We start from the raw sequence: 24,266 nt of genomic DNA on the forward strand, positions 1-24,266 counted from the left end.
ATATACCTAGCATTAGGGCTCGGAAGTTATCAGAGGATGATTATGGAAAATTTGTGCTGCTCAGGCTGCCTTGCGTGAGTCCGCCTGCTTCCCAGGGTCCATCTTGGCTGATGTGGGGACACGTGGGTGGGGCAGAGATGGCCCTTTAAGATTCTCAGGGACACTGGCCAGAACTGTCTGCTCCCGAAGAACTAGTTGGAGTCATCGAGCTGGCTGGGTACCAGGGGGGTCCTCTCCCAGCAGCTTGGGGAACCAAAGAGAATTGACCCCATGAGTAAATCCCAAATGGCCCATACAGACTCGCATCTGGGGCTGCAGATTCCATGGGATTTCCCACTGTCCTGACGTGAGCTCTCGTGGACGAGAGCAACCAGGAAATCCCAGTGGCCCCACGGCCTCCCGTCTGCCAAGAACTCGCACTGACGAAATGTCCACCCTCTTTTCCTTCCAGGAATCCAGACCCTGCCCGTGCCTGTTAGCAGGTCAATCATGTAGCAGGTAACACTGACAGATCTGCATTGCCCCATGTCCGCTCGTCTGGACACATAACCTCACTGCCAACAACCAGGAGGGGGACGGGCTCTTGGGGGATGAAATGTAGGTGTCAGTTTCCTAACTGGACTAAAATTTCTATAGTACCCTCCCGGTGAGGCCCAGGGAGGTGATCTCAAAGACTACTCTCACTTCCTCCATGCCCCTTCTCCATCCTTCCCTGGCTTTTGTGCAGTCCCTCCTCCATCTTCACCCTGCTACAGATCACAACACCTCCGTGCTGGGCCTGGGTCCCCCAGCACGTCTACACCAGCCTCACGCAGCATCCCCCCCACCAGCCGTCCTGCTCTGGAGCTTCTTCCTCCATGGCCTCTGCTGAGGCTGGAAGCGAGGTTTCCAGAGCATGTTTCCCAGAGGACAGGACAGCCCTTCCTGCCGAGCCAGAGCCACCACAGAATCCCACCTCCCAGCTCACCCTTCTCAGATCAAGGAGGCAGGAGAAGGTAGGACTTAAGAGGCTGGTCAGCTCCCAGCTCTGCCACTTCCTGGTTGTGACACCTTTGAGTAAGTGACTTACACTTCCCGATTCCCAGTGTCCTTACCTATAAAATGGGAGTAACTTGATGTTTCTTTTGCAAGAGTGAGGTGAGGTCTGTGGGAACCTGCCTGACAGAAGAGACACTGGAAAAAGGAGGAAAGGTAGTTTTTGTAAGTATATGTGAGGATCTAAGAGACGATTTTATACCATCTGAGTTTTCTTGGATCCCCTAGCCTGGCCGGAAGGAGTTCTCAAGGATAAAAGATGGCCCAGGAATATGCCTGATGGACAATGACACAACATACAAAACATACCATACCCAAACGTGCACACATAAACAAACACACACACACACCACATGCACAAACACCTGCCAACACTCACAGGTATACTACACATCCCCAAATACACATGCACTACACACATACACACACACACACACACACACACACACACACACACACTCCTTTTCTCCCTTATAAGGACACCCAGTCTTGCCATAATTTCAAACATTGGCACAAGAAGCTTTAATGTTCATAATGTCCAAATCCCCGCCAACCAGCCAGATGACAGCAGATACAACTAGCCAGATACAGACAGGAATCTGACGACAAACCCCAGAGCGTCTCGCTCACATTTGTCCCCTTGCACCTACGGCAGAAAGGCTAACAGCCCCCAACCTTGTTTCGTCAGACACTTATGCTGCCTCTCCCAGCCTGACCTATCTCTATAGATAGAGACACTTGATTTCTATTTATCCCTAAGTCCCTTGTTTGTTTCTCTCTCTCCTGGGGCAAGTCCATATAAGGTCAGAGTCCCGTCTCCAAGGCGAAACTTCTCTCCGTGTCGTCTGCATTGACTGGGCTCCCTCCCTGATGAGCCCCTCTAGAAGCTGTTGTATTGATAAGTATTCTTCAGCCCTGTCCACTCTGATTCACTCCAGGAACTGCCCTCTTATTAGCCAAAAAGACCTACATCAAACAAGGACCCTTTCTGACTCCTCTATAACAAGAACCCCAGAAACCTCCAGAAAGACAGCATGGCCCGGGGGACTGAGTCGCAGACAGAGGTTTCCAGTCCTAGCTCCACCACTTGCTAGCGGGAGAAGTTTTGCTATCATAGTTTGGGTTCATCCCAAAGCAGACTCTAAGACAAGGCTGTGGGTACAGCTTGCCTGTTCGGGAGACGATTCTAGAAACCCCAGGTGAGGAAGTACGGAAAGCGAGGCCAGGAAAGGATAAAGGCCAATAAAGGGGGTTAATGGGCAGGTCACTGCTGTGGGCATCTGAGCCTCAGTCCTGCTGGGGATCTTCTGATGTTCTGGCTGGAACTCACCTCAGAATCCTCCCAGTGAAGAGCAGGCAGTGGAGACCCCAACTCCTATCCCCACCACCTGAGGGCAACCTCCAGGGATGATAACTCGCCCCCGCTCCTGCCCCTCCTCAAGTGCACGTGCTTGGGCAGAGCAAGCTTCTGTGGTGCCACGGGCTGCAGAAAGCCCTCACACAAACAGGTGAGGTGGGGACAGGAGGTCCCAGCTGCAGCTGAACTCAGGTGAGCCCAGGGGATACCGGATGGGGCATCAACAGTGTCCTCTGTACTTACAGAAGCCATGAGCCTCTCTGAGACTTCCGTCATCTGTGGAACAGGCAGGAGACCCATACTGCTTCCTAGAGGGCCCCTCAGCGGCAGAGATGAAGTTTGTGAGCTCCGCAAGCCGGGACACTGCTGGTACCAGCAGAAGGTACTCTGCAAGGGCAGCCCTGCCGGCCGCCATAAACACCCAGCGGCTGCTCATCATGCAAGAGATGCAGAAAAGAGTGTAATACAAGGCTCGCAGCCAGAAGAGCCAGCCTGGACTGACCATCCTTGCCAAGCCTTGAAGCTGCTTAAGTGGCTACTGTGTGGAGTGACTACTGGATACCTTACACCATCTCGGGTTCTCATTAGTGACCCGACAAGGAGGGCACGGGCACTGCTGGCTGAGGAAACTGAGCTGGGGGGTGAAGCTACTGGTCCGCAGACACTCAGCTAGGGAATGCTGGGGCCGGCATTCAATCACCCGCTGATCTGAATTTTTACACTCCTCTTTCTCTAGAACGTGCCACAAACCCCATCCAAGATGCCTCCATCACAAACACCATGGGCCTCTCACGGGCTCTGAATATATACGCAGCAGGCCCCAGAGGTTCCGGGCTGATAGGAAGCAGACTCGACTTCCGGGCTCAGATAATGACAGGGACGCTTAGGTAGCACTAACTCTCTCCAAGGCATGCTTAGAAGTGCTTTGATCATCATGGTCTCGTGTAATCCCCCCAGCAATGAGGAAGGCACTGTTACTAGCCCCATATTACAGAACAGGAAACTGAAGCAGAGAAATTCAGCAACTTGCCCAAGGCCTCACGGAAATCAACGGCAGAGCTAAAATCTGAACTTGGGCAATCTGGTTCCGAAGCCACGGCTCTAACTCCTTTGCTACTTTCCTTTCAATGGTGCGGACTCATTCTCTTCACTGCCTATTAGAAGGTGACATCCCCAGATGTTGGGAATGAAACCACAGTTGACCTCACTCCTTGGACAAGAATTGACAAAGGCAGCATGGAGAAGACAGGGTACCACACCCAGACAGGACACCTCTCTTAAAGGAGCAGGCTCCTGGGGAGACAGTGCAAATGCTCCATCCTGAGTGGGGGTCTCTTTACTGGGGGGCTGGTGCGCTCACAGTGGCACCTGGCACTGCAACCCAACACAATTGGGATCGGGTGCTTTTTTTCTTCTAGATTAGATGCTCTAATGGGGGTTCCTAGTATAATCTTTCCAAAAGGGAGGATACATTCAAGCGAAAGCCAAAGATAACAAGAGTTTCCCAGAGTATGGAGCCAGGGCGAAGCCAAAGCAGGCTGCTCCATGGGGAGGCTGTAGAGATCATATGGAAGAACATCTTGGGGCTCACACATGAACAGAGATAACGAGTCAACCCCAGAGGGGATCTGCCCACAGCTGGAGGCAGTCCTTGGCCACAGACTCGGTCTTCTTTCCATTTCTTACATTACATCAGCAGAACCACTGCCAAGTAGAATAGAAATCCCAGCTCTCCATTTTCAAGCCTCCGTCCTGCTTTATAACCAGCTCTACCCCCACCCCCAGTCCCTCAAGTGTAAGTGCCGAATTCAGGCTAGAAACAAAGCCAAGCAAATTAGCAGCGCCACACAGAAGTCAGGTTAGAAGGAGAGTAGTTCTGTCAGCTCTCGGATCTGCACGCAGGATTGATTCTTTGAGGGGATGTCCTGCCTTACCTGCCAGTAAGAACAGGCACCATAATGCCTGGCACCATTTGAGGGCTTCACCTGTATTAACCCACTTACTCCTCACCACCAGCCTGAGGGATGTTTTTGTTATCTCCATTGTACAGACGCGAAAACTGAGGTGTGAAGAGCTTCAGCACCTCCCCCAAGGTCATGAAGCTCCTGAGTGGCAAGGGTGTGATTCGAATCAGGCAATCTGGCTTCAGTGATTCCACTCGAGCTGCCGCTGTAGCACTGGTCATACCCCTCTGCTGTGATCACAGACCATCACCTGTTCTACAGAGAAGGAAGCGGAGGCTCAGAGTTACCCAAGGTCACCCACTGAGTGGCAGAGCCAGGAGCCACACTGACGTCAGACTCGAGCTTGAGTCTGTGGCCACCATGAGGACCTGCCTCACTGCAGGGCAGGAAGGGAGAGTGCCAGTGGGTGGCCAAGAGGCCAGCGATGCTTGGGAAGAGGGCACACCAGGGCACACCAGCTGGCTAGCAAGGCAGGCTCGGTAGGGCAAAGCCAATGGGCCCCCAACGCCCCAGGCCATTATACCCAGAAGGGGCAGGGCCAATGAGAGCCAGGCGCTGTTGACAGACTGGCAGGCGACAGAGGTGATGTAGCCAACAGCTGCTGTTTATTTTGGGGCCCGGGAGGAGGGAACAGACTGGTTAGGACCCACGTCATTCCAACAATACACTCAGCAGGGCAGGGTGGAGAGGGTGCCCCCCTCCTAGCTAAAGCAACAGCCCAGCCACCTGCTGGGCTTTGCAGAGAGTTGAATGGTCTAGGTGTCAGAAACATCTTGCCAGACACTCTAATCTGGCCTCCACCAGCACACACAGTGTTCCCCACCTCCCCTCCCTCCCCAGCCCCATGTGCTGGACTTGTAAATGGCCCAGGAAGATAACCCACACACAGCAAACCCACCCCCTGCAGGGTCGGGTTCCAGGGACAAATGGTTTTTCCTGTCTTGGGAACAAAAAGGGGCCACTCCTGCTGGCCACCCATGGCTTTGGTTCCCTGATTCTGACACTCGTTAACTCCATTCTTGCCGAGTAGAGGACACCTGATGACAAACGTCCTGCACGTAAGGTATTCTCCAGATGGCCGACCTGGGCTGTGGCAAGGCTGGCTGGCAGGATTCCCTGAAAGGCCAGGAAGGAAGAGGTTTCCCGAAGAATTCTGGAGCCCTGCTCTGCCTCTTCCTTAGCCTCTGATCTTTGGCCTCCATTTTCTTATCAATAACGTAAGAAACACAGTAGCGCTTTTCTCCTTGGGTTGTTGCAAGGATTAAATGAGTAAAGTGCCTACAAGAATGGCTGGCACATGGGGCGCCTGGGGGGCTCAGTCGGTTAGGCGTCGGACTCTTGGTTTCAGCTCAGGTCATGATCTCAGGGTTGTGAGATGGAGCCCTGCATCGGGTTCCACACTCAGTAGGGAGTCTGCTGTAGATTCTCTCTCTCCCTCTCCCTCTGCCCTTCTGCCCCCCACCCACACCCCCCACACAAAATAAAGGAAATAAATAAAATCTTAAAAAAAAAAAGTGGCTGGCACATATTGCTGCCAACATCGTCATCATCATCGTCCCCATTTAGCCTGTGAACTGTGCGCACTGGAAGCCAGTTTTCCTGGATAGAACACACAGAGTTTAGGTTTCCAGGCTAGTCCATACACAGATGAACTGGAGACATCTGGTTCTTGGGGCTATCATTCCATCTACTCCACAGATGAGAAAGGTTTTGGCGGACTAGCCTGAGAATTTTAACACCACTTACAATATTATATCGATAGGAATATATACATTTTGAATTTCAAACAAGCAATCCCTATAGTTGTAAGTTAAAAGCTGTGGTTCTTTTAAAAAAAAATAAGAGTGGGGTAGGAGAAAGGGGCTTTAACAGAATGAAGCTTTGTCCATGTATTTGTCCCACTGATCAAAGACCTACTGTGATCCAGACCTTCTGCCAGCACGGGGAGGAGGTGTTAAAGATGAAAGGATGCGGGGCCTGCTGCCTTAGCAGGAGCATCCCACCCCCCGCCCCCCTACCCCGGCTCCCAGCTGGAGGAACTGCTTTCAGCACGGTGCCTTGTGCACAGTAGGGACAAACTCAAGGTCAGTGAAATACCCTAACATGTGCACTGCCTTTGGGGTCTTGCAGTTCCTGTCCATGACACTGCTGAGTTTCCCCAGAGAGACCCTCTTAGGGGATCAGGGTCAAACCCCAAACACAGTCCCCTGGAGCAACCTCCCTGCAGTTTTTTGGGCAGTTTCAGTCTTCAGCAAGTCCTGAGCAAGCACTGTGCCCGTTGCCAGGAGGAATACAGACCCACCTGGCCCTCTTGACCTAGACCTCGCTGCCCAGGGCTCTCCCCCTCTCCTCTTCCACTTGGTCATGCCAGTCCGCTCTCTGGAAAGGCCAGGTCGAGTCCCACCTCAGGGACTTAGCCCTGGCTGTGGCATCTCCCTCAACAACTTTCCCCTGAATATCTGCATGCCTTCCTTCCTCATCTCCCTCAGACCTGACTCAAAAGTCACTGTCCAGTGGGGACATCCTGGCCGCCCTCGAGGAAACAGCACGGCAACTCCCACCACCGCCGTCTCCTGCCGCCTCACCCTGTTTAGCTTTCCGGACCACATTTATCCTCCAGCTAACACACTCTATATTTGACCTAAAAGAGGTTTACTCATTGTTTCCCTTCCCCTATCAGAATGTAAGCTCCCAAAGGGCAGGGATTTTTATCTGCCCTGCTGTGCTCCCAGTGGTTGGGACATGGTCAACATTGAAATGTTGACTGGATGACCGAGGATCACATCAAGGTCCATCCCTCGAGGAGCTTTTCCATCCACCAGGCACCCCAGACAGGGGCCTGCCACAAGCTGGCCGACCGAGGCCATTCTTGCTAAATGTTACGTGCGTAGTAAAAATGATAAACATCATAAAAATTCACACACAGGAAATATTGTAAGAGGACACGTCAGGGAAGCTTCTGGAAGGTGACAGAAACCAAGTAAAACCATGAGGGAAGACCATGCTAATAATGATAACAGTAACTGCCATTTACTGAACAGCTGTCTTGCGTCAGGCACAGCACAGAGTAACGATCATATGGGCTAGGTAGTATTGTTATTCCCATTTTACAGATCAGAAAACTGAGGCCCACAGAGGTGCAGAAACTTGGCGACGTACGAAAAGCTACTAAGAGGCTTCCGAGCAGGAGCCCATGTAGCCGAGGCCATCGCTGCCCTGCCCCCAGCCTCTTGCTCTCAAATTCCCACTGCTGGCACCTGAGGCCCTCTCTGGCTGCCAGAGCCGAGTCTAGCCTGAGCAATCCACAGGCCGCAGGTGCCCAGAATTAAACTCCCCCCTACTCCCAACCACAGTGCCGTGGCCACCAAGCCATCATCCCCAAGGACAGGATGTAGAGCCCCCATCAGCTGGAGCATCTGAAGGGCTGGGCCTTCCAAAAGTGGCTCTGGATAGGAGTTCAAGGGGAATAAAAAACTGAATCCCAAAATAGAAGCCAGACCTTGCCAGGGGTTCAGTCTCAGCTGCGAGAGGTTTGTTATCTTATCCCAACCACCAGCTCCGACCATATCATGTGTTGATGGAGGGGCTCAGTGGGGAGGTCAGAGGGGGCAGAGGACCCAAGGGTTTAATCCTGACCCTTTACATGTCATCTGGGGACCCACGTGGTGTGCTTCCTAGCCCCCCAGCCTCGAAGTCCTCAGGAGACGAAGTCATGTACGAAGCCACAGGTCCTCAGCCTCCCAGGCAACGCACGCTCCACACACTGCCTCTGGGTCCACTCCTTTTCTTCAGGCTCAGGGCCAGGCTCTCAGCGTTCCATACCCCGGCAGAGCCACAAATCATGGCCATGACCCCCACGGGTGCACGCAGCAGAGGGCAAAGCACAGGCACAGAGAGGGCAGAGGAAGTGCAGCTCGTTTTGACGCGTACGGATGCTTCCAGCTGGCGGCAGGAGCAAAAAGAGAACTCCCAACTAGCTACCCGGCCTCTGGAGGCAACCCGTCAAATCTCCAGGGAGCTCAGCAAACCCCCCCCCCCCCCACCGCCCGCCCATCGTAGGCTCTGTTTGCTGCAGAGATCTGGGCTCAAACCTCATTGACTGCTGTGTGAGAGAGAGCAAGATGCAGCACCTCTCTGAGCCTTGCTGGCCTTGTCTACAAAACAGGGCCAGGGCTCACGGTGGGTGTGGATTAAAGGACACAGTGGGCGAGAAGCCCTGGCCCAGGACCTGCACCTAGAAAGGGCTCCACTCACACACACTCTCTGACTCAACTTCCCTACTTCCCCTGCCTGGGAGCCGTGACGTCCAGAAACCGTGGGGAAAGGAGGCTGCCCTTCTCTGGCTGCCAATGAGTGATGACTGAAGCAAATGATTAATCCCGGCTTGAACCAAAGTTCAGACATTGTTCTATGATAGACCTTAACTCTGACAGAAGGACCTGTTTGCCAATCCGCCGGGGCTCAGGGCAGCAGAAATCCCTGGATGGTCACCTCTGGAACCCCTGCCCTTCCTGCCAAGTGACCGTGTCCCTCCCAGGTGCTGGGCACCGTGCTGAGTGCTCACTGAATCGATTCCAGCCCAGGAGAGAGAACTCAGGAAAGAGTTTCACTCTCTCGGAGTCCCGCCGCCAGCACCGTGCCAGGCCGGCGAGGCTGCCTTCTCTGTTGTTACAAAGAGAAATTCTCCCACACAGGCAAGGCCCTTAAAATAGCCCTTTGGGTCTGGGCCATCAGGAAACAGAATAAAGCTGGGTCGGAATGGGGCCTACCATGAAAGACTTTCCAAAGCAACCACTTCAAACACCAGGGACAATCCCTTCGCGCTCAGAACCCTTAGGTGGGCAAAAGCAGCAAGGCAGGCTTTCTCCACAAAGATCGCTTCTGCACGAAGGACAACATGTCCGGGCAGCAGAAGCCCCCGCTACCCCTGGGGCAGCCCTGGAGAGGGACCAAGTGTGTAAAGCACGGTGACGGCGTGAAGCAGGCCCAGGCCGGGGCAGGGGGTCCAACACACCTGGCTTTGTGCGCAACTAACAATGCAACCTAAACTTTCTGCACCTCGATTTCCATATGAGTAATATGGGGTTAAAAACGCATGCCTTCAGGGCTGGTGTGGGGACCAGAGATTATAAGTAAAATGCCTAGCAGTGCCTGGCATAAAACAGGAATCTGTGGGTGGTAGCTGTAGGATGATGATGTCCACGAATTAGAAGCCAAGGTCTACTTTATTACCAAGTGAGACTATTCCCCAGAAAAAAGGAAGAGTGAGGGCTCCCTACCAGGGACCACTAGGGATAGGCCAAAGCACAGGCCCACACCCACTCGACCCCGTACCCCACCCGGCACACCCTGCAAGTCCACTATACCCCACCCCTCTCTCCCCAGAATTAAGAGTGATCGATTTCCACCAGGCTCCATGGATCCCAGAGACAGACTGGAGGGCCCCACATGCATAATTTATGCTGCACTGACACACACAGAGGAAGGGACTCTGTCCCCACCCCACCACGTCCCTCCACCCAGGCTTGGGGAGGGTGGCTTCCTCACCAGCCAAAGGGAAATGACAGCAAAGGGCCAGAGAAAGAGCCAAGTGGAGGAGCAGAACACCCAGCTGTTTCCCGTTTGCTAACTCAGCGCCTGAGGTCACTTCCTCCCCTCAGGTAACAGCAGGGGGAGATGTGACTGGAAATAGTTCTGTCTCTTCCCATTCACAAAAAGGACAGGCGTGGAAAGAAGCAAAGTGTAGTTCCCAGAGGCGGTTTTCTAGAAGATGTCTTCAATGAGGGCCTATGGTGAACCTAGTCCACCCTGGCGACCAGGCTTCTCAGGGGAGGTAGCACGGGTGGGAAACCTTGTATGAAAATTCCCCAGAGGTCAGGAACAGCTCCCCTTTGCAAAGCATCCCTAGCCCCACTCGAGTAAGAAGTCCGATTGAGGATAACTTGGGACCCTCCCCACAGCTTTTTTTTTTCCCTGGGCCCAGCCCTTTCCCACGCAACTGTCACACCCACCCTCCCCTCTGCAAGGCGGGCCAGAAAGGAAGCAATCACCCCATTTTCTAGATGGACAACTGGAGATCTAGAAGGGGGAGGGGACATGTGGAAGTTCTCACATCTGCAGAAGTCAACCAGCCACGCCTCAGGTGGGATCTCCTTGGGGCCGGGTCACCCCTGGTATAACATGGGATTAAGGGGCCGTGAGGGGCTGTGGGGACAGGGCAGCTTTTGGAGCCAGTGGGCCCCTCTCCATATGCAGCTTATTAGCTGCATGGTGTTTGGCAATTTATTTAAGCTCTCTGGGCCTCAGCGTCCTCACCAGTACGACGTGGGTGCCAGCATTTGGGGGGCTGTTTTGAGTTTCCATGTAAAACTCTTAGCACGTAGAAAACATTCAGAAATGTTAGCTGTTATATTTATTATTACATTCCCCCTAAAGAATCAGGCTTACTGGAATATCTGGCAGTGTGGCGGAGGTTTAAATCAAAAGGTGGTTTGAAGCATCGTATTGAAAACTAAAACCGGGGCGCCTGGGTGGCTCGGTCATTAGGCCTCTGCGGCTCAGATCATGGTCCCGGGGTCCTGGGATCGAGCCCCACATCGGGCTCCCTGCTCCGCGGGAAGCCTGCTTCTCCCTCTCCCTCTCCCACTCCCCTCTGCTTGTGTTCCCTCTCGCTGTCTCTCTCTTTGTCAAAAAATAAATAAAACCTTAAAAAATAAATAAATAAACATAAAAATAAAACCAAAGAGATGTTGAAGTCAAAGGCAACATTAGTGTGAATGTTTGGGGTGACAACCTAGGCTCCCAGCAAGCTGTTTAGGACTAGCCCCCAGGCCCTACAAGGATGGGGGTTTCCTGGGGCAGCCAGCCGGCTCAACCGGTGAAGTGAGAGACTCTTGATCTCGGGGTTGTGGGTTCGAGCCCTACGTTGGGGGTAGAGTGTAACTGAGAAAAAGAATAAATAAATAAAAAGAAAAGAAAAGAAAAAGCTAAAAGTTACTTAACAACAAAAAGGTTAGGGGTTTCCCCTCTCGGTCCCCTGGGGTGCATCCGCGGCAATGCTGGGGAATGCAGACGGAAATTACCCCAGAGGGCACACCACTGCGACACAGGCCCGCAGGCCAGGGCCCTCCACGGGTGACGCCCTAAGCTGCCTGCAGCTCTCCACGCTGCGCTCCATGCTGCTCCCTCGTCTCCTCCACCTCCTCCTCCACCCTTCCCCCCGCAAGACATCTGGGGGGCAATCAACTTTTATGAGACTGCCTGACCCCTCTGCGTAAGAGCTATAAACAAAGAGGGCTGGGCTCTGGCCTGCCCACTAGAGTCCCCACTGCAGAGCTAGAGAAAGGGCTCCAGTTCTTACCTCTGTTTCAGCCACTGCTGCAAGAACAATCCCAGCTCTGGGACCCACCAGAAGGACCCCACAGGGACAGTCAGCTTCCCCCCCCCCCCCCCCCCACAATCCTTGGGAGAAGAGGATTCTCCCAAAGATTACTGTGTAGTAGTCTACACAATAAAGTCAATTACCTCCCCCGGTATTTGAGGCTCTCAGAAGCTGGCCCCAACCTTCCTCCTCATCCTTCTCCCCCACATGGGTTTTGCCCACATTTTCCTTGCCTGGTCCACCTCCAGCACCTTGGCTTTTTCCTTTCTTGGAATGCCCTTCCTTCCCCTCTTTTCCCACCTCAATCCTACTCCTTCCCAGCCAAATCCTAAGTCCTCCTCAAAGCCCATGGTGAGCCTACCTTCCCCAGCCAGTCTTCCCCGAAAACCCCAGTTCACAGAGAGCACTCCCTCTCCTGAAAAGCTTTAGGACTTAATTATTATTAAAGCAAATACCTATGTTGTGCTTCACACACACCGGGCTGTTCTAAGCTCTTCACCTTTACTAACTCACTTAATCACCACAACCCTAGGAGCTAGGTCCTAGTTTCCCCACATTTTTTGTTTGAGGAACCTGAGCTGCGGAGAAAGAGGCAGCTTGTGCTGGGCCCCATGGTAGCCAGTGGTGGAGACAGGCTTCCAGCCCAGGGACAGCAGAGCCCACGTGCTCTCCCGCAACGCAGCCTTCCAGACGCGCATGTCACCCTCTCAGGGGGAACTACCCGCTCTCGGTTACTTTCATCCCCCTCTCTCACGGACCCAGCTCTGATGGGGAAGAGAGCCGCAAGCTCACAGACTTCCGTGTCAGAGACCAGGGTAAGAATCCCGGCCTTGCCAATTACTCTGAGAGTCACAAAAACACCCTGAGCCTCAATCTCTATATCTATATATAAGTGGGGATGAGAACACCTCCCTACCTCACACGGTTGCTATGTAGCTCAAAGAAAAGGCCGTCTGAAAGGTACCTTCCACACTCCCGGGCACATAGTAGGTCCTCACATATTGATTCTTCCCCTTCTCTCCTCACTGTGCATCTTGACACCCTCACCGGACTCTGCTCAGCACTTGCCAAAGTGCCTCACCTAGCAGTTACTGGGGGCGCGAAAAGGGCCTTCCTGCGGTTTGCCCTCCGGCCCTCCTGTGCCCATGTCCAGGCCCTTGACCTCTCCACTCACCTGCTTTCCTGTGACTGACTCTGCTACAGGCAGCAAAAGCCTGGCCCCGGCGAACAGTCACATGTAGCTCTGGGAATCACCTCTTGAAATGCTCATCACCCTACCGGACGCTTCCATTATTTTTGGCAATTGCCATGGCAGAGAACACCTCTGGCCCTGGCCCTGGCTCAGAACCTATTTCCAAAGCCAGAGCTCCACCTCATTTCCCACACACACCCCTTGTCCTTCCTGTTCCCTGGATCCCTGTCCTAAACCATTATCCCTTTCCTGGACTCTCAGAACTCAAGAGGAGTAAGTGTGACTACTGTACATATAACTCTATTATTTGTTTGATTTTGTTTAATTAGGAGGCAAAAGGGAACAGAGTTGCCTCTTTGACTTTTTTTCTGGCCAAGAACTGGTCTGGTCAGTGACTCAGGCTGAGGAAATTAGAAGGCAATTTCCAGGGAACTGCTGTGCGATCCCAAAGTCCCAACACTCCTCTAATTCGTGGCCTCTGCTGGCCCCGGAATATCTCTTTGGAAAATGCAGTGGCTGGCACTTATATTTCTGGAGCTGGAATCAGTCTCCTATGACATCAAATAGGCTTATTTTTCCTTTCCCTTCACCTCCCCTCTGCCTGCCACCACACACGGTGACTGCAATCCTGATTTGTCCCCCCCAAACCCTCACTCAGCTCCCCAAAGGGTCGTAATACATGGCTGGTTGTGCTCCCTGTTCCAACGGCCAGTAGGATGTGGTTGGTTTTCCATGAGCAGGAAGCTTCGTCAGACCTGTGAATCACCCCTGGATCACTTGCCTCCTTGGAAGGAGAAGAAACTGTTCTTGTGCGTGTGTGTGTGTCAGAGGGAGAGACAGAGAGAGACAAAGAGAGAAAAAGAGAGAAAAAGAGAGCAGGCAGGAGCGCTAACCCATGTGCGGCACTGACCTTGGGGCTAGCGTCCTATTGTGACCTTGCCCTTACTGAACCACCTCTTTACTCCTCTCCCTCAACCCAAGTCCCTTCCCTTCTCCTGCCCAGCTTACCAGGCAGGCCCCACTAGATCGGCTCCAGGAAGCCCTCCAGGTCTCAACAGCTGTTCCTTGTTTATCTGTTTCTCTTGTGTGTTGGGTGTTTTCCACAGGGCATGTTGCCCAATTTCCCATCCCACTATGAGCAGCTGGTCCTTCCTTTTCGCCTCAGCCTTTCCTTTTCTCTCAGCTTCACCTACTAGGTCCTAAGCGAACTCTAGCGTTCTGGTGATCGCCAGATGGAAGGAACAGTAGATGGAAACTAGTGTACCCTGAACGTGCTTGATAGGGGCCAGGTACTAAGTAGAACACTCTACCTGAAATTATCTCAATTTTCCAAAAGTCCTGTGAGGTTACGAGTGAGGAAACTGAGGCCCAAAGTGGCCAGCCCCAGGGTGGCACAGCCAGGAAGGGCCAGAGGCTGGATTCGAACCCTGATCTGCCCCACAATACTCGTTTGGGAATGGAACCGGCCCCGACAAGGCCCTTTCTGCAGCTGCATGTCCTTCCTCCTGTAATGCTGGATCCACACTCTAAGGGCTCAGAGAAAAACTGAAGGGTAGAGAAATGAATGGGTCTGGAGCCAATTCCTAAAAATGTACTCCCAGGACCAAGACCAAATTCTTCGATGATCTAAACACACAGGAGAATGTACTATTTCCACAGTGTTGATTCGTAAATTATCACCTCCCGTCATAGCGGGGACCAGCTATCATCCTGGATCTGCTCCGTTCTCCCCGCCTCACCATGCTCACCCTCCACTGCCTTCACAAACTCACCTCCGTAGTATGAGGTGAACGTCCCATACAGTGAGGCGGTCCTCCAGGACACCCCGCACTGCTCTCGCGAGGACAAGCAAGCCTGAGCCTGGCCTCCCCACCCTGACTCAAGTTGATGAAAGGGCCCCATTTTAGATTCATATCCTCCTTGGGAGGCAAGCTAACCTGAGTTTACGAAGATCTGCCTTGTCCTAACTGGGAGACTCTGGGCAATCTCCAACCTCTCCAAGTTCACCCAACTGTCTAAAGAACTCACAGAACCTACCCTGGGTTAGGGTGCATTGGGGTACATTCAATGAACTGTCACAATCCACGAAATCACACATTTAAGTTAAGCATGTGCCACCACCAACCGAGGCAACTACTAACACCGGCTATTATTTACATTCCCTAAAGAGTCCTGGAGAGGATCAGAACATTCATGACTGATACTTGTCTGAAATAATCAGGAAAGGAAACCACTCTAAAAGCACAATGCCTCCCAAATCCAAACAAACAATCTGTTTGTTCTAGAGAAACGAACTTCTCTCCACCACCGAAGGACTCGACAGACGCCCACACACGCATGTGAGTGCAAAGGATTATGGTAAACCTACACTAGTAGCCTTATGGAAGACTTTGAAATGAAGTTATCTGCAGGTTGCATCCAGCATTTCAGGACCATTTGACAGACAAGTAGCCTGAGGCCAAAGCCACTTTACCTAAGGTCTCCCCAGCCAGGCGCAGCTCCTAAGAGCTAAGAGAGGAACCCAACTCCAGGCCAGGAAGCCTGGCCTAAGCAGCAGGTGCCCACTTTCCCCAAACCCCACCCAAGCAGGGGCTTGGCAGAGAGGAAGGAAGCAAGGGCTGACAGCACCATCCAAATGATAGAAGCCACTTGCCCGTCTTTCATAAACAGACCCTTGGTGTTCAGGCAGCTCCCCTCGTCCTGGAGACAAGCACACCCTTTGCTGGATGTCCTGAGAAAAACTTCACAGTGTGTTCCCAGTGTTCTGGAGCCAGCAGAGCCCCTCCTGCTTGGGCCCCAGGCCTCCCATCAGCCAGCTCCAGCTAACGTACACATCCCATAAAACCTCTCTGCTCTGCAATTTGCCAAACCACAGACTAAGAATTCACCGTCAGTGGAGGAGAGGCAGGAAGGGGGCATGCTTCTCCAGCGCAGAGGGCTTCTAGAACATCTGTGACTTGGGTGCACCAGAGTACCTTACCCAGAACACTTGACCTTCTGGTGTGTGGTGTCCACCGTGCAAGGGCCAAGAGAGGAGGAGATCCTAAGCTTCAGAGGCGCAAGCTCCCCCAACCTGCTCCTCCTGCCCCTCTGAGCCCTGCTGACACTTTCTATTATGGGGCCCCCCTCCTTATATTATGTCCCATTGATGCCCCAAATATGTAGGAACCTCTGACGATCACCAGATATCCACCAGATCACCTAGTCAACTCCAACTAGACTTAGGGTACTTTGATGGACAAAACCCACACCATGGGCAAAAGGCCAGGCAAACCCAGGTGCTATTAAGAGCTGTGTTGCAAGTGACTTTACCCCTTCTGGTTTTCAGTTTCCCCATCTGTAAAATGAGGGGTTGAGCCTGAGGAGTCCTGCCAGCTCCACAATTCCACAACATGTAACACTTTCTCCTTTAATTGTTTTCCACAACCTTAGTTCAGAGCTCTGCATGGCCCCAGCTGTTCAGTGACATCACTCCCTGCCCCAAACATAATGTCGATTCTTACATGGGAAGCAGAGATGTCCTGGGAAACACTGTCCATAAAAAGGGAGGAAATGATCATTTCAAGGGAATTAGACAGGACTTCTTTTGTGTTTCTCACATAGAACAAGTTATTATCAATCTTAAAACCCAAAATCTTTCTTTCTTTTTTGCCAGACCATTAATAGCTGCTTTTCAAAAGTGCTTTCTTAGTCAGAATTTCACCAACAATAAGCTACCATTTAGTGAGTGCCTGTTAATACGCCAGGAACTGTGCTGAGTGCTGTTCATGGATGATCTCATTTAATTCTCCAGACAACCCTATGACATAGGTACTCTTATCATCCTCCCCTCAACAATGAGGAACCCTGAATCCCGCAGAGGTTAAATAACCTGCCCAAAGTCCCAAAGCTAGCTAGTGGCTGACCCTCTGCCTCAGGGCCCCACAGCTAACCACCTTTCCGTACTGTCTGCGGTGGGTTCCCAGTTGCTTTAGCAACATTTCTGGCTTGTTGCCAGTGTACCCTACCTTGTAATCTCGGCATCACTGGTCAGAGCTAAGATGTGCAGTTTCACCTAAAATCAAGAGCAGGGAGAAAGCAGCTGCCTGGGTCCCAGCGGAGAGTGCCATCTGTTGAACACAGGGCCAGGCTTAACTGAGAACTAAAAAACAGAACCCCTAAAACTTAGCTTGTGACATTTGAGAAAAACGGTTAGGAAGGCCGACTTGATACTAAGTGCTGGGATGTGCAAAGGGACATCTGTACCTGGAGTAGGGTGACCACACAATGGCCCAAGTCCTCCAAAGGGAGCTTTCTTGAAATGGCAGCTTTCTTGAATTGAAGGTGCTTGCTTGCTGAGCCAGGTAACACAAAAGGAACCACTCTCCCATGGGCACCCACCTCTCTGTCTGGTCCAGGAACCAGACTCCTTAGCTTACCTCCTCTCCAGTCTGAGCCCAGGCCCATTTACTCCACTCCAAACAAACAAAACAAACAAAACAAAAAACAAACCCAAAGTTCAGAGCTATTGGTGATAAAGACAGAAAGAGTAGCCTGAGGCTGACATTGGCACAAACCCCAGTCCTCTTCCAACAGGGAAATGAAAGGCATTTCTCAGAGATCAATGGGCAGTCTAGGGCAGCAACCTACAAGCTGTTTTAATTGTTTAAATTAATGCTTTGAGCATTCTAAATACTCCTTTAAGTGCCTAATTTGCAAACAAGATGCAGTCCTTCTGCTGTGGGTGCCTGGCTGTCTCTTCTATCTCAAGTACAGGAGCAAAGCGGTTCAGACAGGCGTCCTCAGCCATTAAGGACACCATGTTTACTTCCTAAGGTGCCAAGGATGGGAAGACAGGACCGGCTGAGATGAAAGGGGGACGCGTCACACAGACCCCGGAGCTCAGCTCAATCAACCTTAGCCCCTTCTCATTAATTGTGGGGAAGGAAGGGGGAGGGGCAGCCGGCCGTTCCTTGGAGACCACAGCAAACATTTGCCTCCTCGTGTCTGGAGACGGAGCATCACTTAAGAGGAAATGAACCCGGTTAAGGGTCACGTCCAGAGAAGGGATAAAAGGAAAAGCCACAATTCTCCTCACACCGACGAACACAATGACTTTAAGAAGGAAACCAAAGCTCGGGGCTGAGGGTGGAGGTGGGGCAGGGGGCGCGGCGGCTTCCCTCGGCCCGCAGACCCAGGCCTAGGGAGGCAGAGCCCAGGGCAAACGTGGGAGCACAGCGCCAGGCTTCCTTCCCCTGGGCGAGCCCCTGAAAGCATCACGGTCCGTGTCAGCGTGAGCGACTCAAGCCCCCAGGGAGGGCCAGGGAGATGCTCTTTCCCAACCGAGCTTCTCAGCGAGGGTTTGACGAAAGCTCCCCCCACCATCCATCAAAGCTCCGGCGGACAGATGACTTCACCGTTGTAACAGACAAGGGCAGCCACTTGCCAATTCCAATGCCAAAAAAAGAAAACGGGGGGCGGGGGGAGTGGAGAAAGGACAGAGAAGGCTTCCCTGGAGATCACAGCCCTGCGAAGAAACTCCACAGCCAAGGGCTGCCCTGTGGGCACTCAGCTCCGGGACTTAGCCGGTGGGGCGAGGGGCCCCCCGGGGGGGGGGGGGCCGCCGGGGGGGGGTCTCTGGCCAACCCCCCGCAGGGGTCTGTAGGGGCAGTACTCACGTAGTGCTTGGAGGGGTTCCTCCGCTTCTCCACGTCCACCACCGTGGCATCTTGCACGCAGTAGGCCAGCATCTTCCCCCCCACAAAGCGAGTGGCGCCCTCCAGCGGCGTCACCTTCTCATCCCGGTCGGGCTCCCTCTTCTTGTCCCGCTTCCCGGGTCCCGGGGCCACCCGCCACTCCGGCCCGGCGCGCCGCTGCCCGGGCTCCCGGCGCTCCCAGGTACGGCCCCGGGGCGGGGACGGTCCGGGAGGGCAGGCGGGCTCCGTGCGCCCCGGGCGGCTCCCCGTGGGCCTGCCGCGCGCCCCTTCCCTCCCGCGCCGCCGCCGCCGCCGCCGCCGCCGCCGCCGCCGCTCTCCGCCTCGCCCGCCCGCTCTCTCCGTCGTCCGCCGCCCCGTGGGTCCGGCGGGAACTGGCGGAGCGGAGGAGGGGCGGGGGTGTGTCCCGCCGGCGAGGGGACGGGGCGGGGGCCCCGGAGCCTGCTGTCAGCGCGCTGGGGAGGGGCTGGCGGCGCCCCTTGGCCGCGCTCCGGCTCCGGGGGGCTCGGCGCTGGCTGAGGCTGTGGGCGCAGGAGGCGGAGGCAGGGCCCGGCCGGCAGGGAAGGGAAGGGAGGGGAGGGGAGAGAGGGGAAGAGCGCGGGGAGGGGCTCCAGGCCCGGGGGAGGGGCTCGGGGCGGCGGGGAGGGGGCTGCAGCCCGGCCGGGGAGGCCAGGGTGCGCCGGCGCGCCCCCACCCAGCGCAGAGCGCAGCCCGCGGCCTGGCACGGCGCTGGGCTACTTCGCCCGGCACAGAAACTCGAGGTGGCTTCGGAGGGAGGAGGGGCGGGGGGGAGTGAACCCAGCGCGCCCCCGTCCTGGCTTTCCGTCTTGGAGCGGATCTGTGCCTTTTTGTCCCCACCTTTACGTCCCCCTCCCACTCATATCCCCAGATCCTTGTAATGAAAAGTAGTTTATTACCCCGCTGTTACTGCCCTGGCTCCCCGAGGAGGAGACGGGAATGGGGAAAGGGCCGGCATTAAATCCTTCAAACCAGAGCCTCTTTTGATAAACCACCTGCCCCCCTGCGGGTCACAAAGGGTGAATTCTCCCCGGAAATGTGATCGATCCACTGCCTGAGTCGTCCATCGATCTGGGCCCGTGTAACTAACCTGTGACATCATTTACCAGTGAGGTTACAAGACTCTGCATAACACCACCGCCTTAAGCCCGGGGCTCCCCTGGGACCCTCCCCAGGCGGGCGAGGAGGGAAGGGACCACCCAGTGGTGGGAAAATCCACTAGATTGGCCCCCCCACCTACACCCCTGTTCATCATTGGCCCCAGGCTCTGGATTTCTCACCACTTCTCCCTCTGGTCTGGAAAACTGACTTGTGGCCACTTGTCCATCCAGGGACTTGGAGCACAATTACTATTTAATTGAATTTACACCCTCTCCCGGTCTATTTCATCTATTCTTTTTCATTCTAGTTTCAAATATTTAAAGAGGTAGTATTTTCACAATTAATTCTATTGTTTCACAAACACAATAAAGCTTTGTGACCATGGACCAATGTGAAACATCTGAAATGGGGACAAAGAGTTTTATGACCTTATTGTATTAACAGTTTCTTCCCTGCACTGTCAGAACCCATGTACCAGTCTAAGATTATTCACACATTTGCTTGGTACAGAGTACCCCACTATTCATCCTTCTTGATAAAGGATGCTAGAACACCAAGGGATGCCACTATCTAAATATTTGACCTTGAGCAAATCACTTAACTTAATGCCACAGGTATTAGAGTAACCTTAAGGTTCTCATTTGTCAAATGTGGGTCCTGAACTAAATGGTCTTTTAAGATTCCTTCCTCCATATACTCCAAACTCTGAGCAGTAGTAACTCCTGTGGGCATAGTTTTGAGTTCTTTGTTTTTCATAATTAGCTGGTATGGATTTTGACATTTCAAAAATAAATAATGCATCTACTAAGCACCTCTTCTGTGCTAGTTTATAAGACATTAAGAGACAGAAGAGAGAGTGAGGGAATTCAATTAATGTTTGTGGAACTGAAAACTGAATCTAATTGACAAATGCTTATCCCTTCCCTCAGAGTAGGGAATCCAGTTGAGAAACAGGGATATTATTAAGTCAGTATCTAATAAAATGTGCATTAGGACTCCAGAAAACGGAGGCTCGGAGCAGTCAAGGGGAGCTTCATGGAGGAGGCTGTCCCTGTGCTGGGCCCTGGAGGATGGGCGGTTTGAAACACCTTGGAATACTCATCCTCCTCTGAACTCTTCTGGGCCAGCAGCCCTTGCCCTGAGCTGTCTTGACATGTGCATATTTGTCCATAACAGACTTCATTCCCTCTGAAAGCACCTCATGACTAGGGACTAGCTGTAAGCTATCTTATACTCCTTGGCACTCTTCAGATAGCCAAGCACGGTGCCTTGTAGTCACTGTATGAGAATCTGTTGAGCAAATGATCAGGGGGAGAAAGAAAAGATGGAGTGAGGAGAAGTAACATGTGTAACCTGAAGCCCAAACCAGCTAGAGGCCAGCAGAGGAGGAGGACAGTGTCTACCACGTGGAAGGGTGAAGGGAGGGGGCCAGGCACAGGAGAAGGAAATCGAGAGAGGAATGAGTGTGGGATGTCCGGGCAGTGAGTGATCTTGACATTAGGCCCAGGGCTTCTCTATCAGAGATGCTGGAAACCCTGGTGGATGCTGGGGCAAGCATCCTGGGAGAAGGTGATCTGGCAGTGATGCTCAGTGATGGGAAAGAGAGGAGAAAAGGTGTCACTTGCTCTGAGCAAGACTTGTTCCCCATGGGGGTGGGAGCTACACCTGTGACAAGCCCTCAGTGCTGAGCTCCCCTCAAGGGGAGGGCTGGTATCTAGGAATCTGGGAGGGCCTCTGATGATGAATCAAGACAGACTGTGGGTTCACTGTAGAAGAATTCATAATGGCACCCAGCCACTCTTCCTCTGTGGACCTCGAGGCATTCTGGAAGTGCTAAGTAAGTCTGAGAAGCCCCTGGTGAGGAGAGCTGGTGTTCGGCTGTTGGAGGGAAAGAAGAGGAGAGGGGTTGGCTTGCCCTGGGTCCCCTTTTGAGTCCGAGTAGTGGGCTCACCTAAGAGGCACCAGTGGCTTCCCATTTGCGTTCCTTCTTCTAGACTAGGATCCACACTGAACATGACTCTAAGCACAAGGAGGACAGACCTAAGGCCCCGTGCTCCTCCACTCTCCTAGTGACTCAGTGCTGGCCTACAGGGCGTTGGTTTCCCCAGCCTGAGACGCCAGGCAACCTGACATCTCTGAAATTCAGGGCTTATTTATTTATTTATTTATTTATAATTTTTTTTGGTGGGCAGCAAAGCAAAGCTTATTGAGTGGTAGTAAAGTTTATTGAGTGATAGTACAAAGCTCCTGAAGAGGGAGGGGACCCGAGAGGGTTGCCTGAAATTCACGGTCTTGACACACAACTTGAGTACTGCCCACTTCCCTCCTGTGCTCCCGAATTACCTCAATAAAAGGGAGCGATTGAGTGGCGGCACCCACCCCAACTCCATGGTGCCAAAGTCTTTGGGCATTATTAGGTGGGCAGAAGTAATTTAGATCTGGGGGGGGCGCGGGGCGGGGGAATCTCTTCCCTCCTGGAGCTGTATGTTCAAGAGGCTGTGAGTGTAAAATGGTACAGCTCTCCCTTCTTGCTAGTGTCATTTCAACCTCACATGGATCTCTCTCCCGAGAATGCTTTAGGCATTTCTTTCTGTGCAGCACACTTTTCCTGAGTGCCTGGCACTCCCCAAAAATGACTGAGACCGGCCGAAGGCCCCCTGGAGAGGGGACTGTGTCTCCCCTGTTCAACTCCCCAGCATGCCTGGCCCATAGTAGGTACATTGGTTGGTCTGTGTTGAAAACACCTGCTCAAGGAGCCAGTGCTGGAGAAGAGCAGGTAAACCCCTATTTTGCATCTATGAACTGGGGATGACTTCAGTCCAAGGACATCGTGTGCGTTCAAATGATACAGTATAATCATAAACATAAATAAAATAAAAGTTTAGGATAAATAAGGGAAAGAAGACTCAAAAGAAAGATGCAACCTGACAGACACCTGAAAATCTGATTTTTCAAAAACAGATCATCGTCAGATACTTAGAACAAAGAATCTTCCAACTGGAAGGGATCCGAGAAGTTATTTATTCCTCTAAGTTTACAAAGGAGCAAGCTGAGACAGAGAGAAGCTAAGCAAGTCGCCCAATGCCATAGAGCCAGGCAGTCCCAGCCCAGTAGTCTTTCTCTGCCCAGCCCACCCCGCATGCTTAGGAGCCTCTTCACAGGCAAGAAGAGTTCATTGAAAGAGCACACTCAGTGCACTGACAAACATCAGCAGATCCAGACCGTTGCTCCCCCTTGAACCCCGAGTCCCTCATTCCAATTCTCCATTCACACAAGCATCACATGGCTGCCTGGACCCCCCATCGAGGCAGGACGTCTCTCAAGGGCAGGGACCCCGTGTGTCTCCCTGGAAATCCCCTCAGCTCCCTGTACACAGAGCCCACCCTGCTTCCTCTCCCATGTAGTCTTCATGACCACCCCAAAGAAGCCAAACACAGGAAAGCCCTGAAAACAGTTATATGCTAAACAAAGGCACAGTACCACTCTCCCTCCTTTTCAGAAAGTTTATGGCCATTGCTAACCACTCATTTGGCTACTAATCATACATTGCCCTGTGACAGCCAACTGCTACGTATCAACAGCTTTTTATTGCTCTCTAACTTAGTGGTGCTTAGGTGGTGCCGTCTAAACCGGTCAGAAACCTGGGAGGGTCTGGAGGACTGTGAACACAGACCCTGGCACCACCTTTCCCTCCCGGCCCCCACCATAGCACCTGGCCACCTGCCAGCCCCGCCCTCCCATCCAACACAAGGGCTCTATACATTCCAGGCACTCAAGAAACAGTTGTCTTTTTAAATTTCTGGGCTCTCAACAGATACCTGTAGGTGCTAAGATGTCTAAGAAGAGCTGAACAGAGCTCTAGAGCAGGGCTTACACAACCTGGTTTCTAGTCCTGCTCGACCACAATCCAGCCTGGTGACACTGACGTCACTTCCCTTCTCTGGGTCTCTGATGATCTCTCTGGTCCCTTCCATGCCATAGGATGGTGGGAAAACTACTATGTAAAGTGAGGTATAGGTGGACTCTTGCCCAGAGATGTGTAAATTTGAGTGAAATTTGGGGCCCCCTCCTGGCCAAAGTGGTTTTAGCACCTTTAACTCCAGCAGCTGGCCCCAAGGTATCCCTTTCAGTCCTCAGCTGACCTCTAGCCAGGCATGAATGACCTGCCAATTTATAGACTATGAGCATCCAGGGCATTTGTGCTTCTCTCTCTCTTTCTTTTCTTCCTTCTTTTTCTGTCCCTCTCTCTCTTTCAGATCAGCCCTAATAGTCTTATGTTTGGGGAGTGTATTAAGGATTGTTAGTCCCTCCTGAATTCGGAATAGACAGTGAGGCCAACTTCCATTTTCTCCAGAGAAAGGTAAATTGCTGGCCAGACTTCGCCTCTCTTTGCTTGCCATGGAATGGGATCAGGATGAGGTGCTGGAACTGCCCTATCTGTTCAACCCCACTATTCAATAATTGCAGCCATAATAACAGGCCCCTCCTGCTTGCCAAACCGTCAGGTGGGGGAAGCCACTTTCTC

General features: G+C 52.8%; 1 protein-coding gene across 3 annotated transcripts in view; it reads right to left on the reverse strand.

Moving 5' to 3' along the window:
• SH3PXD2A (SH3 and PX domains 2A) overlaps nt 1-18,815 on the reverse strand; it is a 229,114-nt gene extending 210,299 nt beyond the window's left edge. For all 3 annotated transcript variants that reach the window (XM_032423478.1, XM_032423479.1, XM_032423477.1), the window contains exon 1: nt 18,587-18,815. In XM_032423478.1, the coding sequence (XP_032279369.1) occupies nt 18,587-18,658 (72 nt within the window). In that variant the 5' untranslated portion in view covers nt 18,659-18,815. The remainder of the gene's footprint in view (nt 1-18,586) is intronic.
• Between the last annotated feature and the right edge of the window lie 5,451 nt (nt 18,816-24,266).

Source organism: Phoca vitulina, unplaced genomic scaffold (assembly GCF_004348235.1).
Source record: "Phoca vitulina isolate PV1807 unplaced genomic scaffold, GSC_HSeal_1.0 scaffold28, whole genome shotgun sequence".
NCBI lineage: Eukaryota > Metazoa > Chordata > Mammalia > Carnivora > Phocidae > Phoca > Phoca vitulina.